Source organism: Colletes latitarsis, chromosome 6, assembly GCF_051014445.1.
Source record: "Colletes latitarsis isolate SP2378_abdomen chromosome 6, iyColLati1, whole genome shotgun sequence".
Lineage (NCBI taxonomy): Eukaryota > Metazoa > Arthropoda > Insecta > Hymenoptera > Colletidae > Colletes > Colletes latitarsis.
This window is the reverse complement of record NC_135139.1, coordinates 17,373,253-17,401,012: the sequence shown is the minus strand read 5'-3', so window position 1 is coordinate 17,401,012 and position 27,760 is coordinate 17,373,253. Positions and strand designations below refer to the sequence as shown.

The window sequence follows — 27,760 nt, the reverse complement described above, 5'->3', positions numbered from 1 at the left end:
AATAAATTGCACTGTTCTAGACAAGGTAGATATCACGTTAAACATTTTGTTGCAACGAGAACACTCTCCACGCGAAAGATACTTTCAACACGAGGATTGAAGCAAACTCTGACATTTTCGAAGAATTAATTGTTTAAAATAGTCTCTCGTCAGCCGACACACTGTTTCGATCGGTATTTACGTTATTATCACATTTTTCACAGTAATAATAAGCTCACCGTAACCACATGCACGACCCTCATGTTTGCTTGATCACACTGAATCCCACTAGATCACTTCACCGATCCGACTATGAGAACGGTTGTTCATCGACGTCTTTTAAAGCTTCCACGGAGCGACTGACACGACTACTGTTATACCAGACTTGTCAACATTGTTTTGCGTACACATTCACACACGCTCGCGGTACCCTTGCCGTTAGTTTTCTCTAATGGATGGAAAAAAGTTGCCCGATCCGGTTAAGTTCATTACACTTAACTTCCCTGGAAGTCTTCTCGCGAACGAGTCTAAGAAGAAGAACTATCCTTGCCTGAACGACGGAAATTGAAAGTTTTGATTGAGTTGTCGGGGTCGCTGTTTCCAATCACAATCTCGTTTATCGATAAATATTTTACAGTCGTCTCGTTAACAAGAACCCTCTACACAAAACGATAGACGTTGAAGTATCTTCTTTTCTTTCATAAATCAAGATTTAACCCCACAGAGATACGTACAATTTTTATTTAAATTTTGAATCGTTATTTTTTCTATAAAAATTACTGAACGAAAAGTTTGATGGAATAAACATTTGGAATAAATTGCTGTACAGTTTTCATTCGTCATTTGCTATTCGAATAAATATATTATTGTTGTGTATATTTGCATCAACAGTCAAAGTTGGTTATAACGAACAGTAATACTACATTAAGTTGATAGGAAAATAAGAACTATATTAGGGAGAAAAAATAGTATGTGTTTTAGTCAATAGACTTCTATTCAACGTGGTCTTTAATTAAAGAAAAATGATTTGCATTTAATATCGAGTACATGGTTTGAAAATTATCGAGAAATAGACGGTGTTTATTATTACTCGTTCTCAATTGATATCTGTACAAATGAATAATAAACACGATCTCTGTTTTATTTGTGAATAGTAAAATTCGCGTTTGCTTTAACGATTTCACCTTAATATTTCTTTAATATTCCAAAATTGGTACGTTGTATGGATGCAGTATCCTCGTTATAAACTAAACAGCTGTATACGTAGGTTTTTGCTTGTTAGTCGTGATTTCGCTATGTCCATACTCGTTGTAACCAAGTTCAACTGTCTATAAAGACACGCGTCGAGAGTGGCTCGTACTTCTTGACTCTAATCTATTTTCTTGTATTCGACTGTCACAAATTTACTCAATGATGCACATTTAAAAATAAAAAATATTGAAAAATTAACAATTAGACGAAAGAACTGGAAACCAGTTTTAAAAATTGCACGTTGCAGGGTTAAAACAGTCGATCGTAATAAATGTAATTAAATTTGTTACGCAAGAAACACATGGACTAGCTTGAAACGGTCGATAATTTCTCAAAGATAAAATTAAGATCTAATCGAAGAACGTAAATTACAACTAACTTGGAAACCTATTCTCGTGGTTACTGTTACGATGTATATCTACTTACAGAAATCAAGATCAAAGGATCGACTAACTAAAAAGATCACCAGCAATATGAAACACGAAATGACACTTGGGAAAATTAAACTATTGATTATATTTTCCAGATAAATCATTAACCGTTTCCAATATCCAACAAATGTTCTCTGATCGTGAAATGAAACTATTGCCAACGAACGAATTATTCACTAGTCAGAACAATCACCGGAGTCGCGAACGATTAAACAGACACAAAATTGAACAAAAATGAACCAATTCACCGGTCGGAGTCACAGAACCGCGGTTTTGATTACGGATGCGAAACGTATGATTTATGATAACGTTAATTTATGAGTAACTATACGTTGGAAGTCCATCTTTTACGTACGTCACTGTCGCGAAATATCTGATTAGAATCGATCGTAAAACGTCCGTAACTTAAACGTTGATGGAGGCGCGAGAATGAATAACTGACAGTCGCTTATTCCTCTTATCCATATATATATATGTACCCCGGTGTATATTCGTAGGATCATGAATATTTCTATTGGTTTCCACCACTGACGGCCGTCAATGGCCTCCAACGAAAGTGAATTTCCCTGGATAGAGCCGCTTTAATTAGCAGAAGTCGCACGCGTCTGGTTCGTGCAAATATGGAAAATCGTTTGCGAAATCGACCATTCTACGTAAGCAATTACGGGCCACAGATATCACTTCCAAGCATCGTGGGCGCAGTCGTCAGACCTGTTTCTAAATCAACTAATTGCCATGGACTTGAAAGCGGCCGCCGGACCCGTCCTGGACAAGAAAACCGTATCCCCGTAAGCGGACTCCGGTGGAAAAAAAAGAACGGCTAGGAAAAAATAAACTGTTCAGAAGTTTCATTAAAAATACGCCAAGGTAGCCCGTATTGGCGTCTTTGTGGCAATAAAAAAGTCGACGAGAGCCAGGATCGACGCGTTAAAGGAGTTTCTTCCGCGCAACGACTGATAAAAATCGGCATCTATAAGTGGAAGGACGCGTATCGAAAGCGAAGAAAATCAGAGAACCAAGACCAAGAACATCGAAAGAATTCCTGGAAAGTGTTGTCGAGAAAAATCAGCAACTATAAGTGAGAGATATTCCGAGTGAAAATTTCAGAACTGCGAAGTATCAACGCGTTTAGGTGTTTAATTAATTTTAAATCGCACGTCAATCAAAAGTAAATGAATTCGTCCATTTTGTTTGTGCGCACGATGGCTCGAGAATAAACAGGCGCGATTAAATTCTACGGTTTAATAACAAACATATACTGGTAATAATAGATCACTTGCCAATAAATAAGGAATCTTTTGGAATTGAAAGGCCGAATTTTATTCTATTCGAAACTTAGTTCCTACATCTTCTTTATTGGATCTTTTGCTTTTAACTTAATTTAAACTGTACAGCTTTCACCGCATCTATTTTCTTTTACATCTTTAACTTTCCTAATCTGAAAGGTTTTCTTCCTCCTGTTCCTGTTCTGATAGCAATTTTTAAGTATACGCTATGTGATGGAAGCAGCTGCTGGAAGAAATTACACTAAGGTGGTAATTAATTTTGCTTTAAATACACTCGCCTGTTCTTTGGATAAAAAAGTCAAAAAACAGGGTACGAGATATGTGATTTTGCTATTAAACGAGATCAACTTTCAACTCTAAGATGTATTTTCTATCCAATTATCGAATAACAACTGGGTCGTTGCTCCTTAGCATAAAGATAAATTTTTCTTGCTTATACTGCCTCACAAGCTGAGGCTAAACAATATTCGCGTAAGTTAATGTCTAAATAATTTAAAATTATTTTTTACAGCTATTGTGTAAACCTAACATCTATAATAACAAGAAGAAAACAAAATCAGGATATTTAACTCACGTCAAATAAAGTGAGACGAAGCAAACAATCGCGAAAATTCCAAGTATTGTATTTTTATGATTTTGTTTAATTAAAATTCAAGAACGAGGGGCATTTATTGACTGATATATTTTCATTTCTCTAATCAACGCATTTACAGCAAGAGGTGTTTCGGTTATCTATATCTTTCTACGAATTTTGTTTCGTGCCACTCCTTAGATTGCAATCCTCTCCGTTCACCATCCGTTAAAAATCACTATCTCCATTGCTCTGCAGTTTTATTTTATGTATATGCATTAAGCTAGTACCGAACTTACTCCGTTATTTGTTTTCGATTTGTATCGAACGTTCGATGCAAATTAAGCCTGTGAGAGGCGTATCGGGCAAAAATGATACGCGCGTTAAATGCCTTTGCGAATTAAAGATTTCTAGACGGTTGACTAGATTGAGTCAAAGATAAATAAATCGCAATGTTATATCGTGCAAAAGAGGTAAATTTGGGCAGAATAAGAGATATAGAAAACATATAAAATGTGGCTATTTTAAACAAAAGCATCATTTCTTCAATTTGATACTGTTGGTCCCAGGGATCAACACCATTTAAAGAAAAGGTCAGGGTCAGGTCTGGGTTATCATCATCAAATAACACATTAAACAAACAAGTGTTATATTTTCAATCGTATACTTTATTATTCGTACTTTGTATAAACTAAAAAATTGATACAGACGAAAACATTTTTTATCAATTTTCAAACCCTCTATTTTTACTGTAACGATAATACAGGCGATTTTCAGTTTCAATTTGCTCTCTTCCTCGAATCTCGAAGGATTACGAAAAAGATCACAAAGGGTCGTCGATAGAAATCGTTCCTTCCATTAAGAAAACAATATCATCAAAAAGAGAAATGTAATTAATCGAGAAATTCGGCTCGCTTCAGCTAAACGTAAAGCACTTAGCTGATGCATAATACATTGCACGTATTAACCGTTAATAACGCCGTAACACGAAACATCGCAATTTTCTACGTATACGCTTAAGATATTACAATCGTTTGCATTAAACGAGTCTCGGGCGCGCGGCTTAATTGTAGTTGAAACGGCGCTTTCCATCGAAGCGGAAACCATAAGCGGCGCTGTTAGGCGCGCCGACGAGAGCGGGGTTTTTGTACTGATGGAACGATCCATGAAGATGTGCCGGCCTCACGGCGTTTTGTTGTTCCTCCTGCGATCCTTTCAAGTAAAACGCCTCGAACTGACCCTCCGGCAACAAAATGTCCTTCAACGATTTGTCCTCCGGGTCGTAGCCCAGTACACGTACCGTCATAACCATAAAAAGCATGACGTGCTACAATCACAAATAACCCATTAACGCTCCACTAATTAGCAAAAGCCAGACAAAAAAACTTTCATGCGTCGAAAAATGTCATAAGACAAAATTATACGACATCGAACGATGCATCTAAAACATGCAATTGCATTTTGGAACTCTATAAGTTTGATTGCACTGTTCAATGCAAAAAGAATGTATTAAAGTATTTAAAGTCAAAGTTAATAAATTACCTTTGACTTTAAATACCCCCTCCCCCCAAAGTTTTATTGAACAGTAAATCTATTTCTATATTTAAATCAAAATTTGAAAAATACGTACCATTAGTAAGGTAAAAACGTTTAAAGCCATCCTCCAATTCGAGCGTTGATCGACTCGCTGAAATAATTCAGAAAAAGAGCCACGTGTGTGTATAGCGATTAAACACGCGAAAACGGTATACTAATAAGTCAGAAAAAGTGCGTAGGCCGTAAATATAAATAAATCAAGCTTATAGTGTTTTAACGACGCGTATACAGAGTAAATTAACAAGGTGCGTGCCACGATACCATGAACAATCTCTTGCAATTACGAGAATTCGCGATTCTCAAATTAGTTACGCACCTCCTGCTCGAACGACATACAAATTTTTCTTCGAGCACGACGAACGAGACGAATCACTTAGACACGTTAAATTCAGTAATTTGTTCGTGTAAATATTTTTTTTATTTCACTATTATGCTTCCTGTTTTCTTCGGGGAACACACGGTGCCGCGGACGACAATTTGAGAAACACTGTTTCGAAATATTATAAATTTTCGTAGCACTAAGAAGAAACGAAAACGAAAGGAAATTTCATTTACTTTAAAACAAACTCTCGCATTATCATTCGTTCAATTGCACGGACAATTAATTAAGTTTTGCTTTCGTTCTTCTGCTAAGATGCAATTAAGACGACCGCTTCAAGTTCGCGTTAAACCCTATTAAGGTTTAGCTTCTATCATTAAAAATTGCAAATGTACTAGTTTTCGTGCTTCAAACTTACCGAGCAGCCGTAGCAAAAGTGAAAGCCGCTTGAGCGACCGTACACAACAGTACACTGTCCGGGAACGTTTCCTCTATCTGTGCACGTTTAACGACCTTGCCACTGTAAGCGCCCCCACGTCAAAGACCAAGAGCAGAGCAGCTTCGCGATCCGCAGAAACGGAAGCCGATGAAAGTGGAAATCGAGCGACCTCGGTTTTCGCCAGGCAGAGTCGATCGCTTTTTATGTTTCCGCGAATAGACTGTTTGAAACGAGCGTTCGATTCGTGCTAGAGATCGTCGAAAAGGAATCACGCATTTTCAATAATTTAAGGCCACTTTAAAATTATATTGGATATGTTTAAATTTATCGAATCATATCTATCATGATCTAAACTATTGCCCGAACAAGGAACGACTTCGTGGTCGCTGTGTGTGATGTGTAACATAAAGATAATACCACCGGTACATGTAAGAAACTGTACAACAATTTATTTATACAAAAAATCAGGTATCTCCATATAAATACAAAATTGAAAAATAAGAAAATAAAATTAAATGGTGATATGCCTTTCAGGAAAGAAGACGTCGTATAAAAGCTTGCAGCTGCCACAAGTCGCCAGATAGTTGATATTTATTGTCTAGTCGAAACGTCGTTAATTAGTAAAATGATTGCGATCGGTTCCGAAAAATAATTTCTTTTTGATCGTTACAAATAAACTAGATTGTTAACAAATACAATATGCTATGTATCACAATGTGCCATATCAATATCTAGAGTGCTCAAAAATATCGATTTCAAAATTAATATTACATATATTCATTGTCACGTATAATACAATTGCGTACATTTATATGCTAACTTTCACGATATCGGTTATATTAGTACACTAACATTTTAGTATCACGGATAAAACATTATTTTTTAAATTAGTTATGCCACTACCATAATACACACTGATATCAATGTCTAAATACAAGCTTCTCGATACGCATACCTTGTCATATGCTTGCACGTTTACAATTTTCGTAATTAAAATATATATTAAATGCTACTCGCCGTTTTAAGTACTTTTCGAAAGTGGTCGCAATGAAGTGAAAATATTAGAAAACTGTATAAAATTACAAATATTCTATTGAGTTGTACATGACTTTATGATACGTCATAATTATGCAGTTTATATTTACATATATTAAATATCCCTGGGATGCAGTTACATAACCTAACATATTACACGGAATATAAATAAGAATCTAGCTTTGTTTTCCCCTTTGGGGGTGAAGTGAAAGGTGAAAACCAAGCAACTGAAAACCTTCCAAATACTGCTTGAATCGATTTCCATTTGCTATTACGAACCCACCTGGCTTCCTCCTTTTTGAGTTGCTCAATGCCCTACAATATAAATTTAAAAGGTAAACGAAATATTTAAAATTGATATAAACCGAAGTATTTTAACTACATACAGTTTCATCGTTCCAAATTGCTTGCAATTGGGTTCCCAACATTACAGCAGTAAAAATGGCAAATAGAAGTGCTTCAAAAGCCAAAAATAGTAGGAGCACCACTGTCGCGGGTGGACTAAATGTAGAACATTCCTTCCATTCTTGTCTTACGCACGTAGTAAATTGTTGTATACATAAAAATAAGGATTGTAAGGACATTCCTGCTATATAGAACTGAAATATATTGTATAAAAATCAATGTATGTTCCACTTTTAATTTATGTAAACAGCAACACATACAGTAAAGAGTACAAAATACTTTTGATTATTTTCCCCGACACAATTGTTAACCCATGGACAATGGTGGTCCATTTTTCTAATGCATCTACAAACAAACAATGTAAGTATCTACTACTAATTATTCTTTGTACTTTATAAACTACAGCAGTGTCTCTCAAACTTCACTTTTCCACTGCCTCTTTTCTTTCTTCTAAGAGCTTGCTAATCTCCACTAACACATTCAGAGATTTCCAAAGATCCATAAACCACAGTTTAAGAAACACTGGTCTAAGAAATTTTGTATATTATGATAAATTTACCTTTGGCAAACTGAACAGTGATGTGCTCTATCTGGCTTAATAGAACAACACTTTGGACATTTAAAAATTAAGTCTCCATCCCTAAATCCCATTTGTTCTATCATTTCTTTTGTAGCATTACCTTTTGGTACTGCACCCTATATACATAAATCATTTTTTTTCTCTTATTATTATTTTCATTGAGAACCCAAGCATTTATTGTACTTACTGGATCAGTAAACATTGTCCTTAAGTGAGAAGCAAATGCTAAAAAAGTTAAAGATTGGAATATTGCAGTATTTAAACTAGAGTATACAGTATTTATCGTAGGAATAAGGATAACTGCCATTACTACAAATTCTGCATAAATTATTAACAGCCATGTTAAAACTGCGCATATGATGCCACATATATCCTGCAATAAATAAATATATGGGAACATATTACAAAAATCAAAAACAAAAAAAAATAAAACATACCTTAATGCACCATAATTTTCCACCATAACATTTATTATGAACATCCCTTTCTCTTTGAAGGGAAATATAATCATAATCCATGATTTATACTTTTCCACTAAATAACTAAGCATTAATCCTATAAGGAGTTACCAATAATGTTTACTAATATAACCATGGTTCTATGCCTGAAATCAAGGTTAATACAAAAATCAATAAGATATAATATTCTATGGTATATTCGTCAGAAATTTCTGAAACATTAAATTTAATCAACATTTTAAAGTATAACCTAAACAAATACTTACATTGTAATTCACAGACTTACAATAACTGAACAACACATATCAATATTTATTTTAATTCTCTTTATTTATTTTTAATGCGTGTACAATGAATATCAAATAATAAAATTGATTTTTCCGTTGTCACCTCTCGTATAATTGGACCGAGCATGTATACATCCATTAATAAACAATTGTGTCAGATATATACGACATCCTTTAAACATCCACGGGCATACCGTTCATAACGGTTCAAATATAGCAGAAAGTAAACGAACTACAAACGAAACTTGAACACGTTATCACGTGTAGATTACGATAGTTCGGTTTCTAAACGTCAGCGATATTCGCCATTGAACGGTATTACGAACGCACCTGCCTTTCGTACAGGGCACATGGTTTTATTGGAATTATTTGATCGCGAATGTGATACGCTATCAAAAACAGGACCAAGAAAAGTAAAAAATGAATGTAATTGGATGTAAATAATACTAAATACTACCAATTCAGATCGTCGAATCGCGGGGTTCTTGCACGCGACTACAAGTTTGACAGTACGTGGTAAGGGTGGGGGCCACAGTGCGCGACCATATTGGCTACTTGTGACTTTTGGGAGGCAGTGAGTAAAAAATAACCCAACTTTTCTCGTTTCTACGTGAAAAAAATGTTACCCTCGAGAATTTTTCATTAATTTTACACGTTGGTCTTATCAGCGCAAACACGATTACGGTGAAAGGTGTGATCGTTTGTACAAGGTCATCCTTTTTTACGAAAAATGGTATGTTAACATTTGATTAATAGATCCCCCGTCATCGGATACTTAAAATTGTTCATTATAAAATCCAACAATTCTCGAGTACGGTATTCTTTTACTTATTTTTCTCTTTCCCCGTAGAGTTTCTTTGGGTTCGGTCAGTCGGCTGACATAGAGATTACTTTGGATGGTGCAGAGACCAGGAAGACTGCAGACATCAAATCTGAAGATGGCAAAAAAGAGCGCCACTTGTTATATTATGACGGAGAAACTGTATCAGGAAAGGTAAGAATGATTTTTTAATATATTGCCAGCGGTATAAAGCAGTAAATGTAATTAAACAATGTTAACTGTAACCTACAATAGCTAATCGAAAAACTTCATGTGTATCGAAGTAAAGTATAAAGTCAAATTAATTAATAGTGTTTGTGTATTAATTATTCCACTTTAATCCTCAGAGAATCTTTTTATATCTTTTATGTTAGGATGTATAGATACACTCTTAAATATTTCATGTAATACAGATGTATTGTATGTGGGATGGACCAATATCAATTACCACCTTAAATATCTTTAAACGTATCCAAAGCTATGAGAGTAAAAGAAAAATTGTTTTATGCATTTAGATAAGAAGTTATTTTATATATTTGAGTAAAAATTGTGTTTGAACTTCTATGACCTTCAAATATGAGTAATATATTTAACATAATATAAGTAACTTAAATTTGCATATAAATTTATTTGTTTTAAGGAATAATTGTTGAACATTTTCGCAGTTTTTAAGATACTCAAAATGGTAATCATTATTGACTACTTTGTATACAGGGCGTTCGGCCACCCCTGGGGAAAAATTTTAATTGGAGATTCTAAGGGCCAAAATAAGACGAAAATCAAGAATACCAATTTCTTGATTGAGGCTTCGTTAAAAAGTTATTAACGTTTAAAGTTCCGGCTGTAGAACGGCAATCTGCGAACGGCTGCGTGCGCGTGATAGTGGTTCTCATTCAGCATGAGAAACTCTACTTACTGACGTATCGACAGTCTTACAGTTTTGTGAGTGAGAACCACTGTCACGCTAATTAAAGTTCTACAGACGGAACTTTAAGTGTTAATAACTTTTTAACGAAGCCTCAATCAAGAAATTGGTATTCTTGATTTTCGTCTTATTTTGGCCCCTAGAATCTCCCGTTAAAATTTTTCCCAGGGGTGGCAGAACACCCTGTACATGTAACTTGTAATGGAATGTATTTTGAGTGATTGGTATTGTCTTATTTAAGTTATTAACCAATGTCTCAGTTTACAATCATTATTTACAGATTAATATTAGTCTCAGAAAAGCTGGTAAGTTGGAGCATCAGGGTGTTAAAGTAGAATTTATTGGACAGATTGAATTATATTATGATAGAGGAAATCGTCATGAATTTGTAAGCCTAGTTAAAGAGTTAGCCAGGCCAGGAGAATTAACGCATAACACTGTCTATACTTTTGAATTTGCAAATGTAGAAAAATCATTTGAAAGCTACACAGGATCTAATGTGCGGCTAAGATATTTTCTGAAAGTGACAATTGTTCGAAGACTTAGTGATATTGTTAAAGAACTTGAATTAGTTGTGCATACTCTTAGTTCCTATCCAGATATGAACAATCCTATTAAAATGGAAGTGGGAATTGAAGACTGTTTGCATATCGAATTCGAGTATAACAAAAGCAAGTAAGTTCATTCATTACTGAAAATATATTCTTTCGTATGTATTTGGCAATGAATTTTTATATAAAATTATTCCATTTACTTTATTTTTTTTCAGATATCATTTAAGAGATGTCATTGTTGGAAAAATATATTTTCTTTTGGTTAGAATAAAAATCAAACACATGGAAATTGCCATAATAAAACGAGAGACGACTGGTTCTGGTACTGTATACTTAATCAATACTTTTTTTTTGTATGTATATATAAAAGTAGTTACAATAATCATTGTTATAATTTGTATACTTTTGTAAAACTTGATGTACATATATATATATATATATATATTAGAGAAAGAGTTTTGTTTTCTCGATATTTGCGTACTCGCAACTTATTGTACTAAAGTAATAATTAGAATACATATTTGCAGGTCCGCATACATTTACGGAGAATGATACTATAGCAAAATATGAAATAATGGATGGAGCGCCAGTTCGCGGTGAATCTATTCCAATAAGAGTGTTCTTAGCGGGATATGACTTGGCACCTACGATGCGTGATATTAATAAAAAATTCAGTGTTAGATACCACCTTAATTTAGTCCTTATGGATGAGGAAGATCGTAGATATTTTAAGCAACAAGTAGGTTTGCAAATGTGGTTGTGCAATACTAATTTTTTTCTATTATTGCTCAAGGGAACATCTACAATTAGATCGTTTTAATTCCAGGAAATAACGCTCTGGAGAAAAGGCGATAAAAGTAGAAAATCTCAAACCGCTTCGCCACATATGCCATCGCACTTAGTATCGGCAGAAACGGGATTTCCACAAGGAGCTGCTCAAAATGGTCCGCCATCCGTACAACCGTCAGTACCATCAGGACAACTGCCATCCAGTAATATTACCAATGTAGAAGATACACCAGCTCCAATAGAAGGCATGACACGCGAAGAAGGAGATGGTGAAGGTGAAAAAGAAGTAAATCTTGAAAGTAACTGAATTTTTGCATATGAGACAGTTATTGAAGACAATGGAAGTCTTACTAGTTCAGAGAATCAGTAACAACATTGGGAAATATCACGCGGAACTAGTAGTATCAAACAGAATTTCTCTTGTACTGTGAAGGGAAATCGAGTTTTAAGAACAGGGAGGAATCGTTACACCTGCGAGCAAAGTTGTAAATATTTTGGATACCTATAAAGAATGCAGGTGGATAAATTGAATAAGTAGCCAATTATCGATCAAAATTTCAAATTATTGAGATCTATAGGTAATATACTACGTCGCCTGATGGGACAGACTTAAAATGAATTTAAAAAAGGTAATATTACAGAAAAGAATGATGCAACCACATAAGATGAATAATCATAAATGGACAATTTAATAATCGAGTATTAATCAGTGGTATATTCTCGAATGGCATCTGAATGTTACAGTGTTCTGAATATTTTATACAAACTTATTCTGTGTTATGCAAATGATGCCTTCAACCACTAGATTTTTCTTGAAATTCGAAGTCACTTGTATGACAACTTAATGTCATATAAAAATTTTATAAATCTGAGATGAATATACGTATACTCACAATGGCTGTCTTATTTTAATCCACTCATCTAGTCTACAATTAATATAATAAAGGCAATTTAAAGACATGCTTCGATGTACATACTATTAAAATAATTTATGAAAAAATGTGGTTTTCTATAAAAATTTGTATTAATATTTGCACAGCATATAACAACATAATAATCAATAGTTCTGTAACAGGCTCTAGTAATATTGTACATATATAAATTACTAAATTGTATATGCCGATTAATTTTTCAATTACATTTGTATGCAAAATTTAAAAATTCATGCTATAAATTGTTCTAAAATATGTATGCCTTAGTATGTCTGCTCAATTTTAACATGCCTTTATTAATATGAGAGTGGACTATGATAGATTAAAAAATAGGATGGCCCTCACTTGTATTTATAGATATATACATACATATTATAATATGTGTGTGAATATATATATACATATATATGTATATGAGTGTGTATATATATATATGTACCTACACATAGATGTGTGTATAATATGTATATATGTATATACACATATACATATGCATATATATGATTTTTAATGATAAACAGTACAGTAGCTACAGACTGGGTTATATATATATATATATATATACACACACACACACAAATATCAACATCTATTATAACAATACTGAAACCAGTAATGAACTAATAAAATGTGTTCTTCTATCAAGGTAGTATTATGATTACTACCAAGATGGAAGTAATGTCGAACGAAAGAGAATATCCATTGTTTTGTATGATTCTATGTTAACATGGGTCGACTGTGAAAATCTTGTTATAAAAGTGCGTAATAGTCAACCACGTGTATTTCGAGAAGTTTGTTTTGTGTAAATTAAAATTTTCATACTTCACACTTTTGTTATTTGTTAACAAGAAAGATACATGTGTACAAGAGAGAGAAAAACAAAACTATTTGTGAATTATTTGACATGTCAAATATTGTATATACATATACATATTGTCATACGATATGAAGCTAGTTGTATATTTTAATGCCCACATAAGTATATTATATATTGTATACAGTGTGCCTTTGTGTACACGTATATTGAAAAAAGATTACTTCGTTTATACATACACCCTTCCTACCATTATACATAGTCAATACAGTACAACAAATTTTTATTCTTATTGCCTATAAGTTGCTTTTTATGTAGAAGATATTTATCTTGTGTTGAACACATCGATATGAAAATTTCAGAATAACAAAAATCATGCAGTTGAATAATAACTAATGGACTAGAATTTTATAACAACGATTAAACATCGATTTAAATGTCCCTAGTTTCCCAAAACAGTTCCATAATTAATATAAACGTAGTTTGTTTTATTTCTCGAATATTTGGTGACACGGATTCCTGCCACATAAGGGGAGTCTTAAATTCAATTACATTTTTTTCATCACGGTATACTTTCTAGTACCATATGGACAAAATAGAAGATCACAATGTATTAAATACGTATCCTTGCATTTTAATACGTTTGTGTACATGTAATTAAAATAAAATATGTACAATATTAATAACATATATCAGAATTTATTCACAAAATAATACGATAATTATTCTATACAAAATTCTCTATAAAGAAAATGAACAGAGAAATTGCATAACCACAGATGAAATATAGAATAAATTTATCGTCTTATAGAATTTAGTATCTGTGGTGTTATCGATTCTGATTGGAGTAAAATTTTCACACTATTAAATCTAGCAAACACAATGCACTTAAACATGTGTGCATATACGTAGCAGATAATTTTATCGTTAAAATAACAAAAGTACATTAGTTTATGTCCTCTCTATGTTACGAATCTTAGAATATATTCTATGTTTTATGCTTTTTATCAGCTTTATCGTGAAGTGGAAGAAATAGAATTTGGTAACTTTCCCCTCATGCGACACGAATCATATTACCGAGCATGATCACACGTATTACCCTTAATGCCCTTTTCGTAGATGGACAATACATTAATTGCAACGACAAAAGTATTTACGATCAACAATAATCAAAAATAATCTATTGAAAAGAAAAACTGTTTTAATACCTTGTCTGTCACGATGGTCACTGTTTACAATGTATTTCAAAATCGTTCGCAATAAAGGAACCAATTTTTGTAAAATATTAAATAAAGCTATTATTATTAAGAATAGGTACAACATAAGAAGTACATCATGGAACTAGCGAATATTTCTATTTTTTATACTATAATTTGAACACGTGACGAAGATATCTATAGACATAGAACACTGACGTGGTAGTCAACTCGCTAATTAATAAAGATAACACGATTATCACACCTACGTGTAACTTTCTAATTTAAAAGCGAGGAAAGTAAATTTTTAAGTACTGCCTGCGTTTGACAGTAATCTTAATTATTACATCTTGTTGAATACCTACCAATTTAAGCTTAACAACTCAACTTTCACTTATTTTTAATTTGTAACACGAATCAGAAGGTGGCTCATGAACTGAAAGTTGTATCGAGGCATTTAGCAATTATAGCACCAATGCTGAATATGAATTCTACTAACTTCACTTAATTAATCGAAATAGTCCATCGATACATCATATAAATTAAGGGTTCGAATTCTAAAATATAGAAAATTTACAATTGAATCTACTTTTGTTTTTACTAACGGATATTAGGATGTTTCTCACTGTAGTGTGCACTGCACACGTAGAAATCAAGCTTAAATAAAAGTAACGATGCTAAATTGTATGTACCAAGAATTATGGCTCTTTGCTTATAAATAATTGATAAATCATATCGCGTATGTTGCAATATTGATTACGTGGCACATCTGTATACAGGTTTAAATAATGCAATAAGTAATATTCGCCTATACGCATCTATTTGTAAATGCATTAAATAGCTATCAAGAAAGAAATATGCACATGAATTGTATTACTTCGATCTAAAGTCCGAGTAGCATGCGCTCGACTCTGTGCGCAGATCTGGTGTCGAATAAACAATTATTGTCTGGATATCATATTATAGTATAGTTCACTGCCGGTCAAAGCTTCACCGCCTTCGTGTTCGGGAGTTTGTTAAGTGAAGATGGAAGTACGAGCAGAATTAATTACAGAACTTCGTGAAAAATTTTTTAAAAAGTTGGACGAAGAAGAAACACCAGAGCCTAGTGTGTATACTTATTTTTGCTCAGTAAAATTGATACTTAATTATCAGTTGCATGTTCAAAAAGTCAAGTGATTAGAATGACAAAATGTAATCTTTGTTTGATGCATCAAGGTCAATGTTTTTATTATTTTGTCATACAGAATGAAAAACTAGAATAATTTAAACAAATATTTATGATAGTTTATGTATCAATTACTCAATTCCATTATGACATTTATATTGTGCATGAAAGTACATGAGATTTAGTTAATTTGTTAATCAAATTTAATTTTAGGATTTCATCCCGCTGATATTGCCAAGGTAAAAGAGAATAATGTGTGGTTAAGGAGATTTTTAGAACATACAGAGTGCAATATGCAAGATGCACTCAATATGTTATGGGAAACTTGTACTTGGAGAAAAGGATTTAATGTAAATGGTAAGCATTTAATAAATTCAAGTATACAAATACTTTTTTTTGTACAACCTTGTGCACCATTTAAGTACTATATAATGATATTATGTCACTGTTATCTAATTATAGAGATTACAGAACATAATGTGAAAAGAGATTATTTAGAAGATGGATTATGTTTTATCTATGGTAGAGACAGAGATGGTAAAATAATGTTTGTTATTAGATCTAAATTACATGCAAGAGGAAGCAAAGAAGATTTAAATGATTTAAGAAAAGTTATTGTATATTGGTTTGAGAGAATAGAAAGGTAATATAATATTTGCTGTGTCAAGTTCAAGTTCATATATTTAAAGTTAATGTAATTAATCCTTTTTATTATTTCAGAATAAATAATGGCAATCAAATTTCACTTTTCTTTGATATGACAGATGCTGGCATTTTGAACATGGATATGGAGTTTACTAAGTACTTGATTGGCCTTTGTAAAAATTATTACCCAAATTTTTTAAATTACATCATTATTTGCGAAATGCCATGGATATTAAATACTGCTTTCAAAATAATAAAATCATGGTTGCCACCTAAAGCAATTCCAAAAATTAAATTCGTTAATAAAACAAATATTCAAGAATATGTAGAATACAATGATATACTTACAAGTTGGGGTGGTACTAATGATTATATTTACAAATTTGTACCAGAGGTACAAAATAATACAGATGCTATAACGAATGATAAACTTGATAATAAAAAGGTATATAATCGTTCGTAAACGGAAATAAAAATGTGATTAGTTCTTGGTTTAAGAAATAATTTTAATCTTTTTGTTCCATTAAAATTTTAGGTACATTTTGCGGAAGGTTCTCCGATAACAGAACAATCTCCGAGTAATTTTGGAGATCAGACAAATGAAGAGGAATGTAAGTAATATATGTAGTTATACTCTTACTTTTTACTAATATATAATTCATAATATTTTTTAGGTTTGTTCATTGAATCAAAGACAATTACATTTAATAAAACAGGAAATGAAATTGCGGGCACAATTACACTCAAGAATATAACGGCAGATAAGCCTTTATCTTATAAGGTATAACACGAGCCTTTATTTTGTAATATGAATTAAATTTATAGATTACCAGCAAATGTAAACCTTCTTCTTATAAATTTATAATTATCATACTTTATAGATAAAAACAACATCGCCCGAAAAGTTCCGAGTACGACCAAGTTCGGGAGTTTTATTACCTCAGGAACAACGAATTGTGTCAGTCGTTTTACAACCTGGATATAATTTACGCAGTCTTTTACACAACGATAGATTTCTAGTTATGTGCCTTCCATTGAAAGGTGCGGACATGCCTGCTCAAGAATTAGTTGCTCTTTGGAAGGTAATAAATAATATTATAGAGTACTATGATGCATTGAATATAAAAGATTTAATTGTCGATTTATTTCTTTATAGTCTGAAGTACCAACAGAACAACACAGATTACGATGTTGCGACGGCGAAACTGAAAGCAATGAAATACAAAAATCGTATTCCATGTTATCGTCTGGAATATCAGAAAATGGCAGGCCAACAGATACACTTTTGTATAAAGTAAGACAAAAATTGTTAATGCAAACAATGTTGATAAGTATTGTTATTAACAAATAAAATGACAAATTGCAGATATCACAGTTGGAAAAGAGTAACACGAAGCTACATAGTGACATCATTTTTTTGAAATATTTACTATTGTTTTCTATAATAGTAGTAATTTTAATGGCTGCAATGGTTGTTTATATTTTAAGGATCGATATTCAAAATTTTGTGGATGAACAGGCCTGTCACATTCCTCATGGTATATAGGCTTTCAACTAGAAATTAATTTTATTTTTACATATATATAATAGAAATTCTTACATATTTATGTTCAAAAAGTAATCCAAATATGTCAGACTTTCATTTTCTCTATTTTTAGCTCGCACAGTTCCTTATTTTTCAGATATTTTTATTATGAAACGGTGTGAAAGTATGTTTTATCCCATGAATACTAACAAATTAGTTACTTTAATTAAGGGATTCTTATGTATAATATATTTAATATATCAGGAAGATGTATTATTATTGCTACGAAAATATACAACTGAATAGAATTATTTTTATAACGTTTTACATGTTTTTATTCGTATAGAGCATAAATGATCTTTTTTATTGATTGTAAATTATATTATAAAAATTACTTGATTTAAACTGTTGGCTTTACTCTTGTAACGTGCCTAACCATATCTTGATTGTTGAATGTGTATTATAATACATAATATTATTATTTACTTGTTTTTTATAGTACTTTTTTATAATGATGAAACTTTTATATGATATGTATATATACATATGGAATAAAATCCAATATTAGTACTAAATTTACAATAGCCAAAAGAAATATGACATTTGACAATTCTGCTTTGTATTCTATAGTAAGAATGATTAATAGTTGTATTTATATGTAAATATTTTATTAGTAATAACTTTATACACTATGTTAATAAAGTATATATTTAATATATTTATACTGAATGAAAATTGTGCATTACTTAACTGCATAATTTGACCTGTATCATTGTATTGTACGATGTAAAAATTCGTACAATGTAAGTTACATTTAAATAATTATTATTTAAGAAATTATGCAATAATTTGAATACTAAAGAATTAAATTATAGGTTTTTTCAAAAACAGATGTTGATTCTACTTTTTCCAGTATGTATAAATTAAACTTATTTTTTACATGATACAAATTTCATATAACTGTAAATCTTATCACAATAATACTGTGAAACATTATTATTTCTATCGATCGATAATGTTTATAAGAATACGACATTTGTAAATTTGTACAAATTAGTTTTATAATGATCTAATGTGAATATTTCTTTTAGAATTGTAGTCACCTAGTGGAATCCAGAAAACTATTACTTATGGCGGCACTAAAAATATGGCTGACAATTGTTGAACTCAACTTCAGTTGGAAAGGATGATGCTTCTAACAAATGAACGATTATCTCCCCCCCAAAATCCTCCATTTTATCCCCTTCTCCAACTACGATTTTCCCGCTTTTTTCGCATGGCGTCATCTTTTTTTATTTCGATGAGTGTACATCTGCTTGCACGTGAACGCAGCAGATTTGTATTTCCTTCGAAATTATATTATCAGGTAACGTTACAACAACGAGTCAATTAAATTGTTGCATATTAGAAAAAATATTGTTGCAATTAAAACGAAAACGTAAACGGTTTCAGAAGGAAACAATCAATCAAATTGATGAGTTCACGGAAGTTTCAATGCCCGGAAGTACCTAAAACGACGGTCGTCCGGTGTAAACACGACGAGTGTGACGCACACCATTGCGCAGCTACCAACGCGCAGCATTTGAACGTTTGCAGTTCGATCGGCCATATTGTTCTCCGGGTCTTACACAACGCCCTCACACGAACGATCAAGAGTTTATGAGGTAAGCGAATAATTTCGAGATTTCGTGCGGCGATCGAGCTTGGAACAGCGTGTGAATACAATTCCGTTCGAAGAAAGACGATTTTTGGCGATACTAGAGGAAACCTGTGACCACTGGGCGCGAGCAAAGCGTGGAAGATCGGTGAGTTGTCCGGAGCACGTAGCAGAACGGCCAGTATTCCCTTCCGTCGCGTCCTCCATATTGATGACAGCGCCGACGGTGATAATTTTCTGAAATTTTTGTCGTTAATGCCCCCTGTGTCCTGAAATCGAAAGCACCCGCGTTGTCTTAAAAGCTTTCCGACAGAATGCGCAACTTCGGAGCCTCCGGTGTTCGACGGGAGTCCGCGATTACGGAAACCTGGAGACCCGCTACGTATCTCCACGCGTTCCTTCGTCCATTGCGTCGCGATCGCATTTCGACCATGGCGTTATCCTCGTTCGCATTACCCGCTTCGGGTGTTACATGGCGTTCCGCGGCGGCGTGTGTCGCTCCTGTCAATCCTGTTGGACTCGGCTACGCGATCACGCCGATATGTTAAATTTCGGTGATCGCCAGATTGTGGTCTGAGTCGCCAATATTCCGTTCTCCCTTCCGTGAATGCGCCCGTCCATTCTTTCATACCATCAAATTCTTCGCTCAGATATTGATTTCTCCCTTTAATTTCATGCAACCGCAATGTTTTGTGCATTGCTACTTCTACACCGGTGATAATCCGATGGAAATCATATTATTCATATTCGTACACGTATTTGTACGTCCTGGATTGCAACATCGCTCACACTTGCGCATTATTAGCTAAGCGAGCATAGCTTATACGTTTATCGAACGTTCCGACCTCCATGTTGTGGTTTCCTTTGGTACGCGAAGTTCAGTTGTCCTAAATAATAAAAATTACGAAACAGCGTTTTACTTTAATATCATTTTTAATTTTTTAACTTCATCGTAATCTAAAAATACTGTATTACTATACGTATTCAGCTGCGATTTCAATACTCTACAGTACAATTATGGTTACATTAGCAATGAAATCACTATTATAGATACATATACATATAGTTGTACAGAATAGGACTGGAAATCATAGCTGAAAATGTTACAGTGATACAGCTTGTTTGGTCTATAGTGATGTCAAATAATTTTATGCAAATAACTATGGTTACTTTCAATTACTCAGGACAACTGAACTTTGTATACAGAAGAAGGCCAACACATTAATGGTTAAAATGTTTCATTAATGTATTAAATTATGCTTATTTAATCATGAATTTTTTGCAATAACAATTTACATATATTATGAACTTACCCATTCTGTTGATACCCTTTTATTTAATTGCATAGAATTTAGTACATAAGATATTCAAAAAGGTCAGGATAGAACTTACAGTATGTCTTAATGAGATCAAACAGATGATGAAAGTTTCTATAAACTTATGTCTGAAAGTGCTTCCTTAAAAAATTATGCATTCAAAGATTTATGGACAAATTTTTTGTATAATATATGTCCTGACTTACAGCTTTAATACCTTTATTATCAGTTTTTTAAATGTATATTAGATATTGCAAAGATGTATGTTTATAAAATAATGATAAAAACAAAAAACTAGATTTAGGAATGTATTTAAAATGCATTTACTATTATTTCTAATACAGTTGGAATATTTGAAAGAGTTCAGCAATCACTAGATTGACAAACAGAAGACTACATTCTTGCAGAAGAAAGAATTTTCAAACATTTATTGTAATTATTTATATCCCATCAATAAAACATTTTTGAATATGAGTGAACACATAATATAAGTTTGGTCCTGACCTTTTTGGACAACCAATACATGTATATGAGAATAATTACACTTGCTAAGAGATATTTATCTACAGTTTTTAGATTATTTCATCAAAGATTTAAGCTATATATAGTTTAATAGTACTGTAGGTAATAAGCTGAATTGATTATTGTTTGATAAAGAGATAGAAACTTTTTCTTTATAGGTAGTAGAACCAAGAACACAATCTGTATTTACTTCACTTTCAATGTACAGTGTGTCTCACAAACTGTGTCCATTCAAATATATTCAAAAGTGTTGATGGTATCAGAAAATGTTTCAGACAAAAATTAATTGATTTTGAGGGTTGCATAATCTACTGTAATCTTTTTTTTTGCAACTAAATGCGTGAAGGTCATATGAAGGTTATTAATGTTTTTTTTCTATGGTAAACTATTAAGCCATTTATGGTGAAAAATAATAAGCTTAGAAAATATTTCAACATAAATATTAGTATTAGTATTGAAGATGTTGTTGCAGATAGAGTTAGTGATATATACTGTATGTTACTGTTGCAACCAGTTTAATGTAGAATACATAAATGTCCAAAAACAATTATTTTAAGATATTAAATTTTATATACTAAATACTTTACATCATATAACAAAGGCAACAACTAATAATATTCCAGATTAATGCGAGAAGATATACTCGTATAAATTAATGATTCGACCATGACGAGTAACGTAGCAACAATTAAATTAGAAGAGGGGCAGGAATCTGTGACAGAGATACAAACATATTTGGAAACATTTAATAAAGAAATAGAAGGAGGTCAGGGAGAGCAATTGCAACATGTGCAATGTTAGTATTTTACAATGTATTTCTCTATGTGATCTTTTTGGGTATTCATAGTAAAACATGCGAGCATACTATTATATCCTGTTGTAGTGCAACAAGTAGAAGGATTGTCAGGTGGAGAGGAAGGTGGAACCTATTTTGTTGACCAATCTGGTCAATATTATTATCAAGCAAATAGTGATGAAACACCTGTAATGACGCAAGTTCAAATTCAAGAAGTAGAAGAAACTGATGTACAGAACGAAGGGGATACTTCCCAGGAAGAACAGTATCATGAGATTGAAGAACTTGAAAATGTAGAAGGAGACGAAGATGTAAGATATAATGATCATTTGAATATTAGTTAAATATAAATTATTGTTACAAAAATGTGTCACTCTACAGGGACAAGTGGGTAATAATGGTAATAATCAAGTTGTAATTAACTCTGGAGATGCGTATCAGACTGTCACGATCGTGCCGTCCGACACCAATCCTGGCGAAGTTAGTTACGTGTTAATTGTTCAGCAACCCGATTCTGAAGACAAAGATAGCAGACCTGTGGAAAGAGAAGGAACAGAGGGTGAAGAAGGAGAAGGGGAACAAGATCTTACTGTTTATGATTTTGAAGACAATGAAGACAATGAAGTTCCCGTGGAATCGGAAGCAGAAGATGACAAAACCAAAATTATTAAATTTCTACCCAAAAAGTCCCAAACAGTTACTCAAGCTCATATGTGTAATTACTGTAATTACACGAGCCCAAAACGGTAAATTTTTTATAATGACTTATTCTTTCATTCTTCTGTCATTTGTTTCTATATCATATTATAACTTAAAGAACAAGTTAGTGCAAAAAATAAATTTCGTTAACTTGTATAACCCAGGTATTTGTTATCGCGACATATGAAATCACATTCTGAAGAAAGACCCCACAAGTGTAGTGTTTGTGAAAGAGGGTTTAAGACATTAGCCTCGCTCCAAAATCATGTTAATACACACACTGGGACCAAACCTCATCATTGCAAGTTTTGTGACAGTGCATTTACCACTTCTGGTAAGTGAAAATTTCTAAACATTCAATATTGTATTTTTATACGATCGCGTAATTCATTCAAAAGCATTGCAATCATTATTAGTATTTATTTATAGGTGAACTTGTTAGACATGTTCGTTATAGACACACTCATGAAAAACCACATAAATGTCATCAGTGTGACTACGCGTCGGTTGAACTGTCTAAATTGAAACGTCATATTAGATGTCATACCGGGGAACGTCCGTATCAGGTACATTATATTATTACTTACTTTGCTTGGCACTTACATTATTACCGTACTTTGTAATCATTCATTACATATAATTGAAAGTCATTCATATATATAGTACAAAATGTTTTTTCTCCTTATTACAGTGTCCGCATTGCACGTATGCGAGCCCCGACACATTTAAGCTAAAACGACATTTGCGCATACATACGGGAGAAAAACCATACGAATGTGATTTTTGTCAGGCGAGATTCACTCAGTCTAACAGCTTGAAAGCTCATAAATTGATACACAACGGTATGTTAAGAATTGTATATTTATTTATAAGATTTATAATACTTAAAATCTCATTTTATATCAATGTTATTTATGGTATAGTATAATACTATATATTACAGTTGGCGACAAGCCAGTATTTCAATGCGAATTATGTCCCACAACATGTGGACGAAAAACGGATCTCAGAATTCACGTGCAAAAATTACATACTTCTGATAAACCTTTGAAATGTAAACGCTGTGGGAAAACATTCCCGGATAGGTAAGCACATAAAAATAATTATGCGTTAATTGAATAGCATTATCGCACGATATTGTAAATATATAATCCTTTTTCTGGTTTTATAGATATAGTTACAAATTACACAGTAAAACACACGAGGGAGAAAAATGCTACAAGTGTGATTTATGTCCGTATGCATCAATATCCGCACGACATCTTGAAAGTCACATGTTAATTCACACAGATCAGAAACCTTATCAATGCGATCATTGCTTTCAATCGTTTAGACAAAAACAACTTCTCAAACGACATTGTAATCTTTATCATAATCCCTCTTACGTTCCTCCACCGCCACAAGAGAAGACACATCAGTGTCCCGAATGTGAACGTCCGTTCCGGTAAGTAACTTTTATAATACGTATATTAAATCAAGAAAGAACAAAGATACATGACAATAAACATTCGTTTAGGCACAAAGGAAACCTTATTCGACACATGGCTGTTCATGATCCGGAATCATCTCTCCAAGAAAAACAGCAAGCGCTAAAGATGGGTAGACAGAAAAAGATTCAAATCATAGATGGACAGAGAGTTGAAGTCATGACAGGTTAGATCCATGACTTTTCTCGTTACTTGAAAGTGTCGATTTTACTTAATTCGCTTATGTCTGAATAATTGGTAATAAGTCAAGTTCAACATTTCCGAAGCAGTGCGTGTTTACTTTTTAATGAATGAAGTGAATTATCGACACACACATGACGAATGACCGACTATATAGAAACTTATAATCACAGGGACACTTACGATGTGATCTGTACACAGGTCATTGACTAATATCCATGTGTTATGTTATGGTAACAGGTGATTTAGCTTCTAAACTTAAAGGTTATGAAGAAGAAGAAGAAGAAGACGAAGATGATATGATGGCAGTTGAAGGAAGTGACGGTCAACAATACGTTGTATTGGAAGTTATTCAATTAGCTGACAATCAAGGAACCGATCAAGTACGGAATTTGTTTAACGTTAAATATTAATGCGAAATGTTTATGCGTAAGTATGTCATGATTTTATTCGTCTTAACAGATGGCTGTCGTAGCGAGCGAAGACGGAGATTTGGTAATGCAAGACCCTTTAAGTCAAGAAAATGGTATTGTAACCGGCACAGGGGAAGACGGGGACGAGGTGGAAGAAGATGAAGACGTAGAGATCGATGAACTAAAACTAGAGTCAGCATCCACTAAATCATCTCAAAATACACGAAGCGACCCAAAGCTACAGAAGGAAATGGAAACTTGTTTTGGATTTGACGAGGTAAATTATTTTTACTCCAGCCATTAATTTCTTAATTTTGGATTTATATCATTAAGAACTAAATAATAATGTCCAATGGTGGTTTCTAATTCATTTGAATACTGAACTAATAGCGATCTATATATTTCGGTATATTATTTGTGTTCTTTTATACCTATAAATTACTGCTTGAAAATACGGTACATTATTCAGTGTATCAATAACAACATTTCAGGAAGAGGAAGAAGAAGAAGAAGCCAATGGCAATATAAATATATTGCAGACAATTTCGTAATAAGAATAAATCAAGAGAAAACTTTACGTAATAGTCAAATGTTTTATCTCTATCACAGTGTCACAGTGTACATACTGTGTGAGTGCAGTGTACTACTATGATATTTAAAAAACTCTGCATGGCTTTAACGGAGCTATCTTTCGGGGCTAAAGTGGTCCACATACATGGTACAAGAACTTTTTTGCCACTAGTGCATTAGATGTACGTAATAATTTATGAAGGAACAGTAGTTTTGTGGTTTAGTGGAATATCAATCGAATGTACAATTATAATAATGTAAAACATCATTTTACCTTATTATCAGTGACATTTAATCTCCTTTGGAAGTCAACATAAACCGACAAAGCACCTTAATAATGAAAAACAAATATATTAGTAATATAGGTTGGCATAATATTTTTAAACAAGTTATTTAAACTTCAATATAAAAGTACTGCGCATACTAAAAGTTTGAACCGACTGATGTCGGCCATTGTTGGAATGTGGATAACAAAGATGGAGTTACAAAACGAAGTGAGGCTGCAGGTGTAAATAAATGCTTACTATTACACCTCATTTTATAGAGAAACACTGTGTTTTATGAATGACTAAAGGGAAATAAGAACGCTGATATTAATTGTATCGATCGAATTTTATGGCATATTACATGAATAACACTGCATATGCATAAGTATGTATATAAGAATCATTAGTAACGAAGAAATAGGTTAGAAATTTTTTCGTTCACCTGAAAGATGTTACATTCGTGATTGTATATACGTATTTCGTAATAATAATAAACTGTCACTTTACAAATAAGTACCTATGAATGCTATTAATAATTGCGATTATGATACGAAACTGAACTTTTTGTTCATATATAAATGTATGAATGGCAGACAGTAACTTGATGTTAAGTGTAATATTATGATCACCAGTGTGTTTACAATGCTTCTTTTTCATCCCACTTCTTTCAACATTTTTTGTTGCACAAAATACAGGGATTCTCGGAATATTTTCTTTTCCAGGTTAATTGCGTTTATTAAAGAATATAATAAAGAGTATATTTGTAAAAAAAAAAAACGAAATGAAATTTCAATGGATCTGAGGTACCTTGCGTTGCTTCATCCTTTAACAGTTTACTCTATCATATAATATAAACTAGTGTGACGTCCAGAAATTGCAATTTATTATCGGTACGAATTATATAGGTTTCAGTTATGTAATCAAATTATTAGTGTGAACGTAATCTTACACACAGTTTTTCGCACATCATTAGCTATAAGTATGCTATGTGTCTCGAAAAACTGTAAAATTACTGTAAAATTTTTTACACTTCAGCTGTAAAACTGTAATTGAGTGATTGATAATCATTGCGTGCGCTTCGGAACGAGGCACTTTCGTACATTATCCCAAAGAAAAGTGGTGTAGCATTTTCTCTGTAATAAATGTTATGTCATCGACAACGTTTGGTGATATTATTCCCAGCGTCACATTATTTTTAGTATACGTGAAAACATTGCACCGTTACATGCACGGGATGTTTTTTTTTTATTGTTAAAAAGAAAAGCCGCAATCAGAAACCGATTACCGTTTATTTTCCTTTGAGTCCCATAAATAATCCACGACGTTCGATACGTTTGCTTCCACCTTTAGTGTTATTAGGAAAAGCCGCGCCCAACTGCACCCCTTACGGCCGTTCACCCCATACATATTTACGTATCATCGTCTCGTTTATCAGGGACCATTTATAGAACACGCGATAGTTCAAAGTTTCTTAAATTATGGATTGCGATCCCTTTCGGAGTTCATAAAAAAATGTCGAATAACATAAAATATATTTTTTATTATTTTGAAACATTAAAATTTCTTTGTATATAAAAAATACGTTAGTTAAATTTGTAATATTTATAGACTGCAACTTTTGGGAGTCGTTGATAATTTTATCTCGCGAAAAGGAATTTCGAGTTTAAAAAACTCTGATCTAGTTCGTGGAAGATTTTTATCATATTTACAGTTATATCGGGAATGATTGTACCTTCGTTTTACTCGCCCAGCGGTTCACGCCTTCCATTCGTATTCCCAGTGCGTCCGTAGGACGTAATAATAATCTCTCTTTCTAAAGAATGTCGATTGAAAGCGGATGTAACAATAC

At 32.9% G+C, this 27,760-nt stretch overlaps 6 protein-coding genes across 8 annotated transcripts in view; 3 read left to right on the top strand and 3 right to left on the bottom strand.

The window, feature by feature from the left end:
* LOC143342928 (uncharacterized) overlaps window positions 1-27,760 on the bottom strand; it is a 454,297-nt gene that overhangs the window by 217,101 nt on the left and 209,436 nt on the right. The window lies entirely within an intron of this gene.
* On the bottom strand, window positions 4,329-5,971 carry LOC143342939 (uncharacterized). Its single transcript, XM_076767281.1, has 3 exons — window positions 5,852-5,971; window positions 5,149-5,205; window positions 4,329-4,845 (listed from the first exon to the last, which is right to left on the bottom strand). The coding sequence occupies exons 2-3, from the start codon at window positions 5,176-5,178 to the stop codon at window positions 4,582-4,584; spliced, it is 294 nt and encodes a 97-aa protein (XP_076623396.1). The 5' UTR covers window positions 5,179-5,205; window positions 5,852-5,971; the 3' UTR covers window positions 4,329-4,581.
* Window positions 6,296-8,917, bottom strand: LOC143342936 (palmitoyltransferase ZDHHC3). The gene is made up of 7 exons (XM_076767277.1): window positions 8,617-8,917; window positions 8,330-8,496; window positions 8,080-8,265; window positions 7,872-8,008; window positions 7,573-7,657; window positions 7,294-7,506; window positions 6,296-7,222 (listed from the first exon to the last, which is right to left on the bottom strand). The coding sequence occupies exons 2-7, from the start codon at window positions 8,408-8,410 to the stop codon at window positions 7,061-7,063; spliced, it is 864 nt and encodes a 287-aa protein (XP_076623392.1). The 5' UTR covers window positions 8,411-8,496; window positions 8,617-8,917; the 3' UTR covers window positions 6,296-7,060.
* On the top strand, window positions 9,079-13,709 carry Vps26 (vacuolar protein sorting 26). Its single transcript, XM_076767275.1, has 7 exons — window positions 9,079-9,211; window positions 9,306-9,370; window positions 9,488-9,631; window positions 10,663-11,057; window positions 11,152-11,258; window positions 11,464-11,675; window positions 11,763-13,709. The coding sequence occupies exons 2-7, from the start codon at window positions 9,368-9,370 to the stop codon at window positions 12,030-12,032; spliced, it is 1,131 nt and encodes a 376-aa protein (XP_076623390.1). The 5' UTR covers window positions 9,079-9,211; window positions 9,306-9,367; the 3' UTR covers window positions 12,033-13,709.
* On the top strand, window positions 15,562-18,490 carry LOC143342933 (motile sperm domain-containing protein 2). The gene is made up of 9 exons (XM_076767274.1): window positions 15,562-15,775; window positions 16,049-16,192; window positions 16,298-16,478; window positions 16,556-16,925; window positions 17,016-17,091; window positions 17,155-17,261; window positions 17,362-17,562; window positions 17,637-17,774; window positions 17,847-18,490. The coding sequence occupies exons 1-9, from the start codon at window positions 15,694-15,696 to the stop codon at window positions 18,024-18,026; spliced, it is 1,479 nt and encodes a 492-aa protein (XP_076623389.1). The 5' UTR covers window positions 15,562-15,693; the 3' UTR covers window positions 18,027-18,490.
* LOC143342926 (uncharacterized) lies at window positions 19,624-27,071 on the top strand. 3 transcript variants are annotated; one of them, XM_076767262.1, is made up of 13 exons: window positions 19,624-19,810; window positions 22,124-22,296; window positions 22,384-22,607; window positions 22,678-23,042; window positions 23,160-23,329; window positions 23,425-23,561; window positions 23,687-23,837; window positions 23,939-24,080; window positions 24,167-24,439; window positions 24,512-24,648; window positions 24,927-25,045; window positions 25,125-25,352; window positions 25,567-27,071. In XM_076767262.1, exons 2-13 carry the CDS (start codon window positions 22,167-22,169, stop codon window positions 25,624-25,626), a joined length of 2,136 nt encoding a protein of 711 aa, XP_076623377.1. In that variant the 5' UTR covers window positions 19,624-19,810; window positions 22,124-22,166; the 3' UTR covers window positions 25,627-27,071. The 3 variants fall into 3 exon arrangements, with proteins under 3 accessions (XP_076623377.1, XP_076623375.1, XP_076623376.1); XM_076767260.1 differs by having other exon boundaries at window positions 24,903-25,045; XM_076767261.1 differs by lacking the exon at window positions 19,624-19,810 and adding an exon at window positions 19,882-20,233 and having other exon boundaries at window positions 24,903-25,045.

Excerpts from the sequence above, each read along its gene's own strand:
- LOC143342933 (XM_076767274.1), top strand. The coding sequence starts at position 15,694 with ATGGAAGTACGAGCAGAATTAATTACAGAACTTCGTGAAAAATTTTTT. Across the intron at positions 16,193-16,297 it reads AAAAGGATTTAATGTAAATG|AGATTACAGAACATAATGTG; the intron begins GTAAGCATTTAA and ends ATCTAATTATAG. Across the intron at positions 17,092-17,154 it reads TCAGACAAATGAAGAGGAAT|GTTTGTTCATTGAATCAAAG; the intron begins GTAAGTAATATA and ends AATATTTTTTAG.
- LOC143342936 (XM_076767277.1), bottom strand. The coding sequence starts at position 8,410 with ATGGATTATGATTATATTTCCCTTCAAAGAGAAAGGGATGTTCATAAT. Across the intron at positions 8,009-8,079 it reads GGACAATGTTTACTGATCCA|GGTGCAGTACCAAAAGGTAA; the intron begins GTAAGTACAATA and ends TTATGTATATAG. Across the intron at positions 7,658-7,871 it reads CACTGTTCAGTTTGCCAAAG|ATGCATTAGAAAAATGGACC; the intron begins GTAAATTTATCA and ends GTTTGTTTGTAG.
- Vps26 (XM_076767275.1), top strand. Across the intron at positions 11,259-11,463 it reads ACGAGAGACGACTGGTTCTG|GTCCGCATACATTTACGGAG; the intron begins GTACTGTATACT and ends ACATATTTGCAG. Across the intron at positions 11,676-11,762 it reads GTAGATATTTTAAGCAACAA|GAAATAACGCTCTGGAGAAA; the intron begins GTAGGTTTGCAA and ends TTTTAATTCCAG.
- LOC143342939 (XM_076767281.1), bottom strand. The coding sequence starts at position 5,178 with ATGGCTTTAAACGTTTTTACCTTACTAATG. Across the intron at positions 4,846-5,148 it reads ACGTTTTTACCTTACTAATG|CACGTCATGCTTTTTATGGT; the intron begins GTACGTATTTTT and ends TTGTGATTGTAG.
- LOC143342926 (XM_076767260.1), top strand. The coding sequence starts at position 22,167 with ATGACGAGTAACGTAGCAACAATTAAATTAGAAGAGGGGCAGGAATCT. Across the intron at positions 23,330-23,424 it reads CAGTGCATTTACCACTTCTG|GTGAACTTGTTAGACATGTT; the intron begins GTAAGTGAAAAT and ends ATTTATTTATAG. Across the intron at positions 25,046-25,124 it reads ACAATCAAGGAACCGATCAA|ATGGCTGTCGTAGCGAGCGA; the intron begins GTACGGAATTTG and ends TCGTCTTAACAG.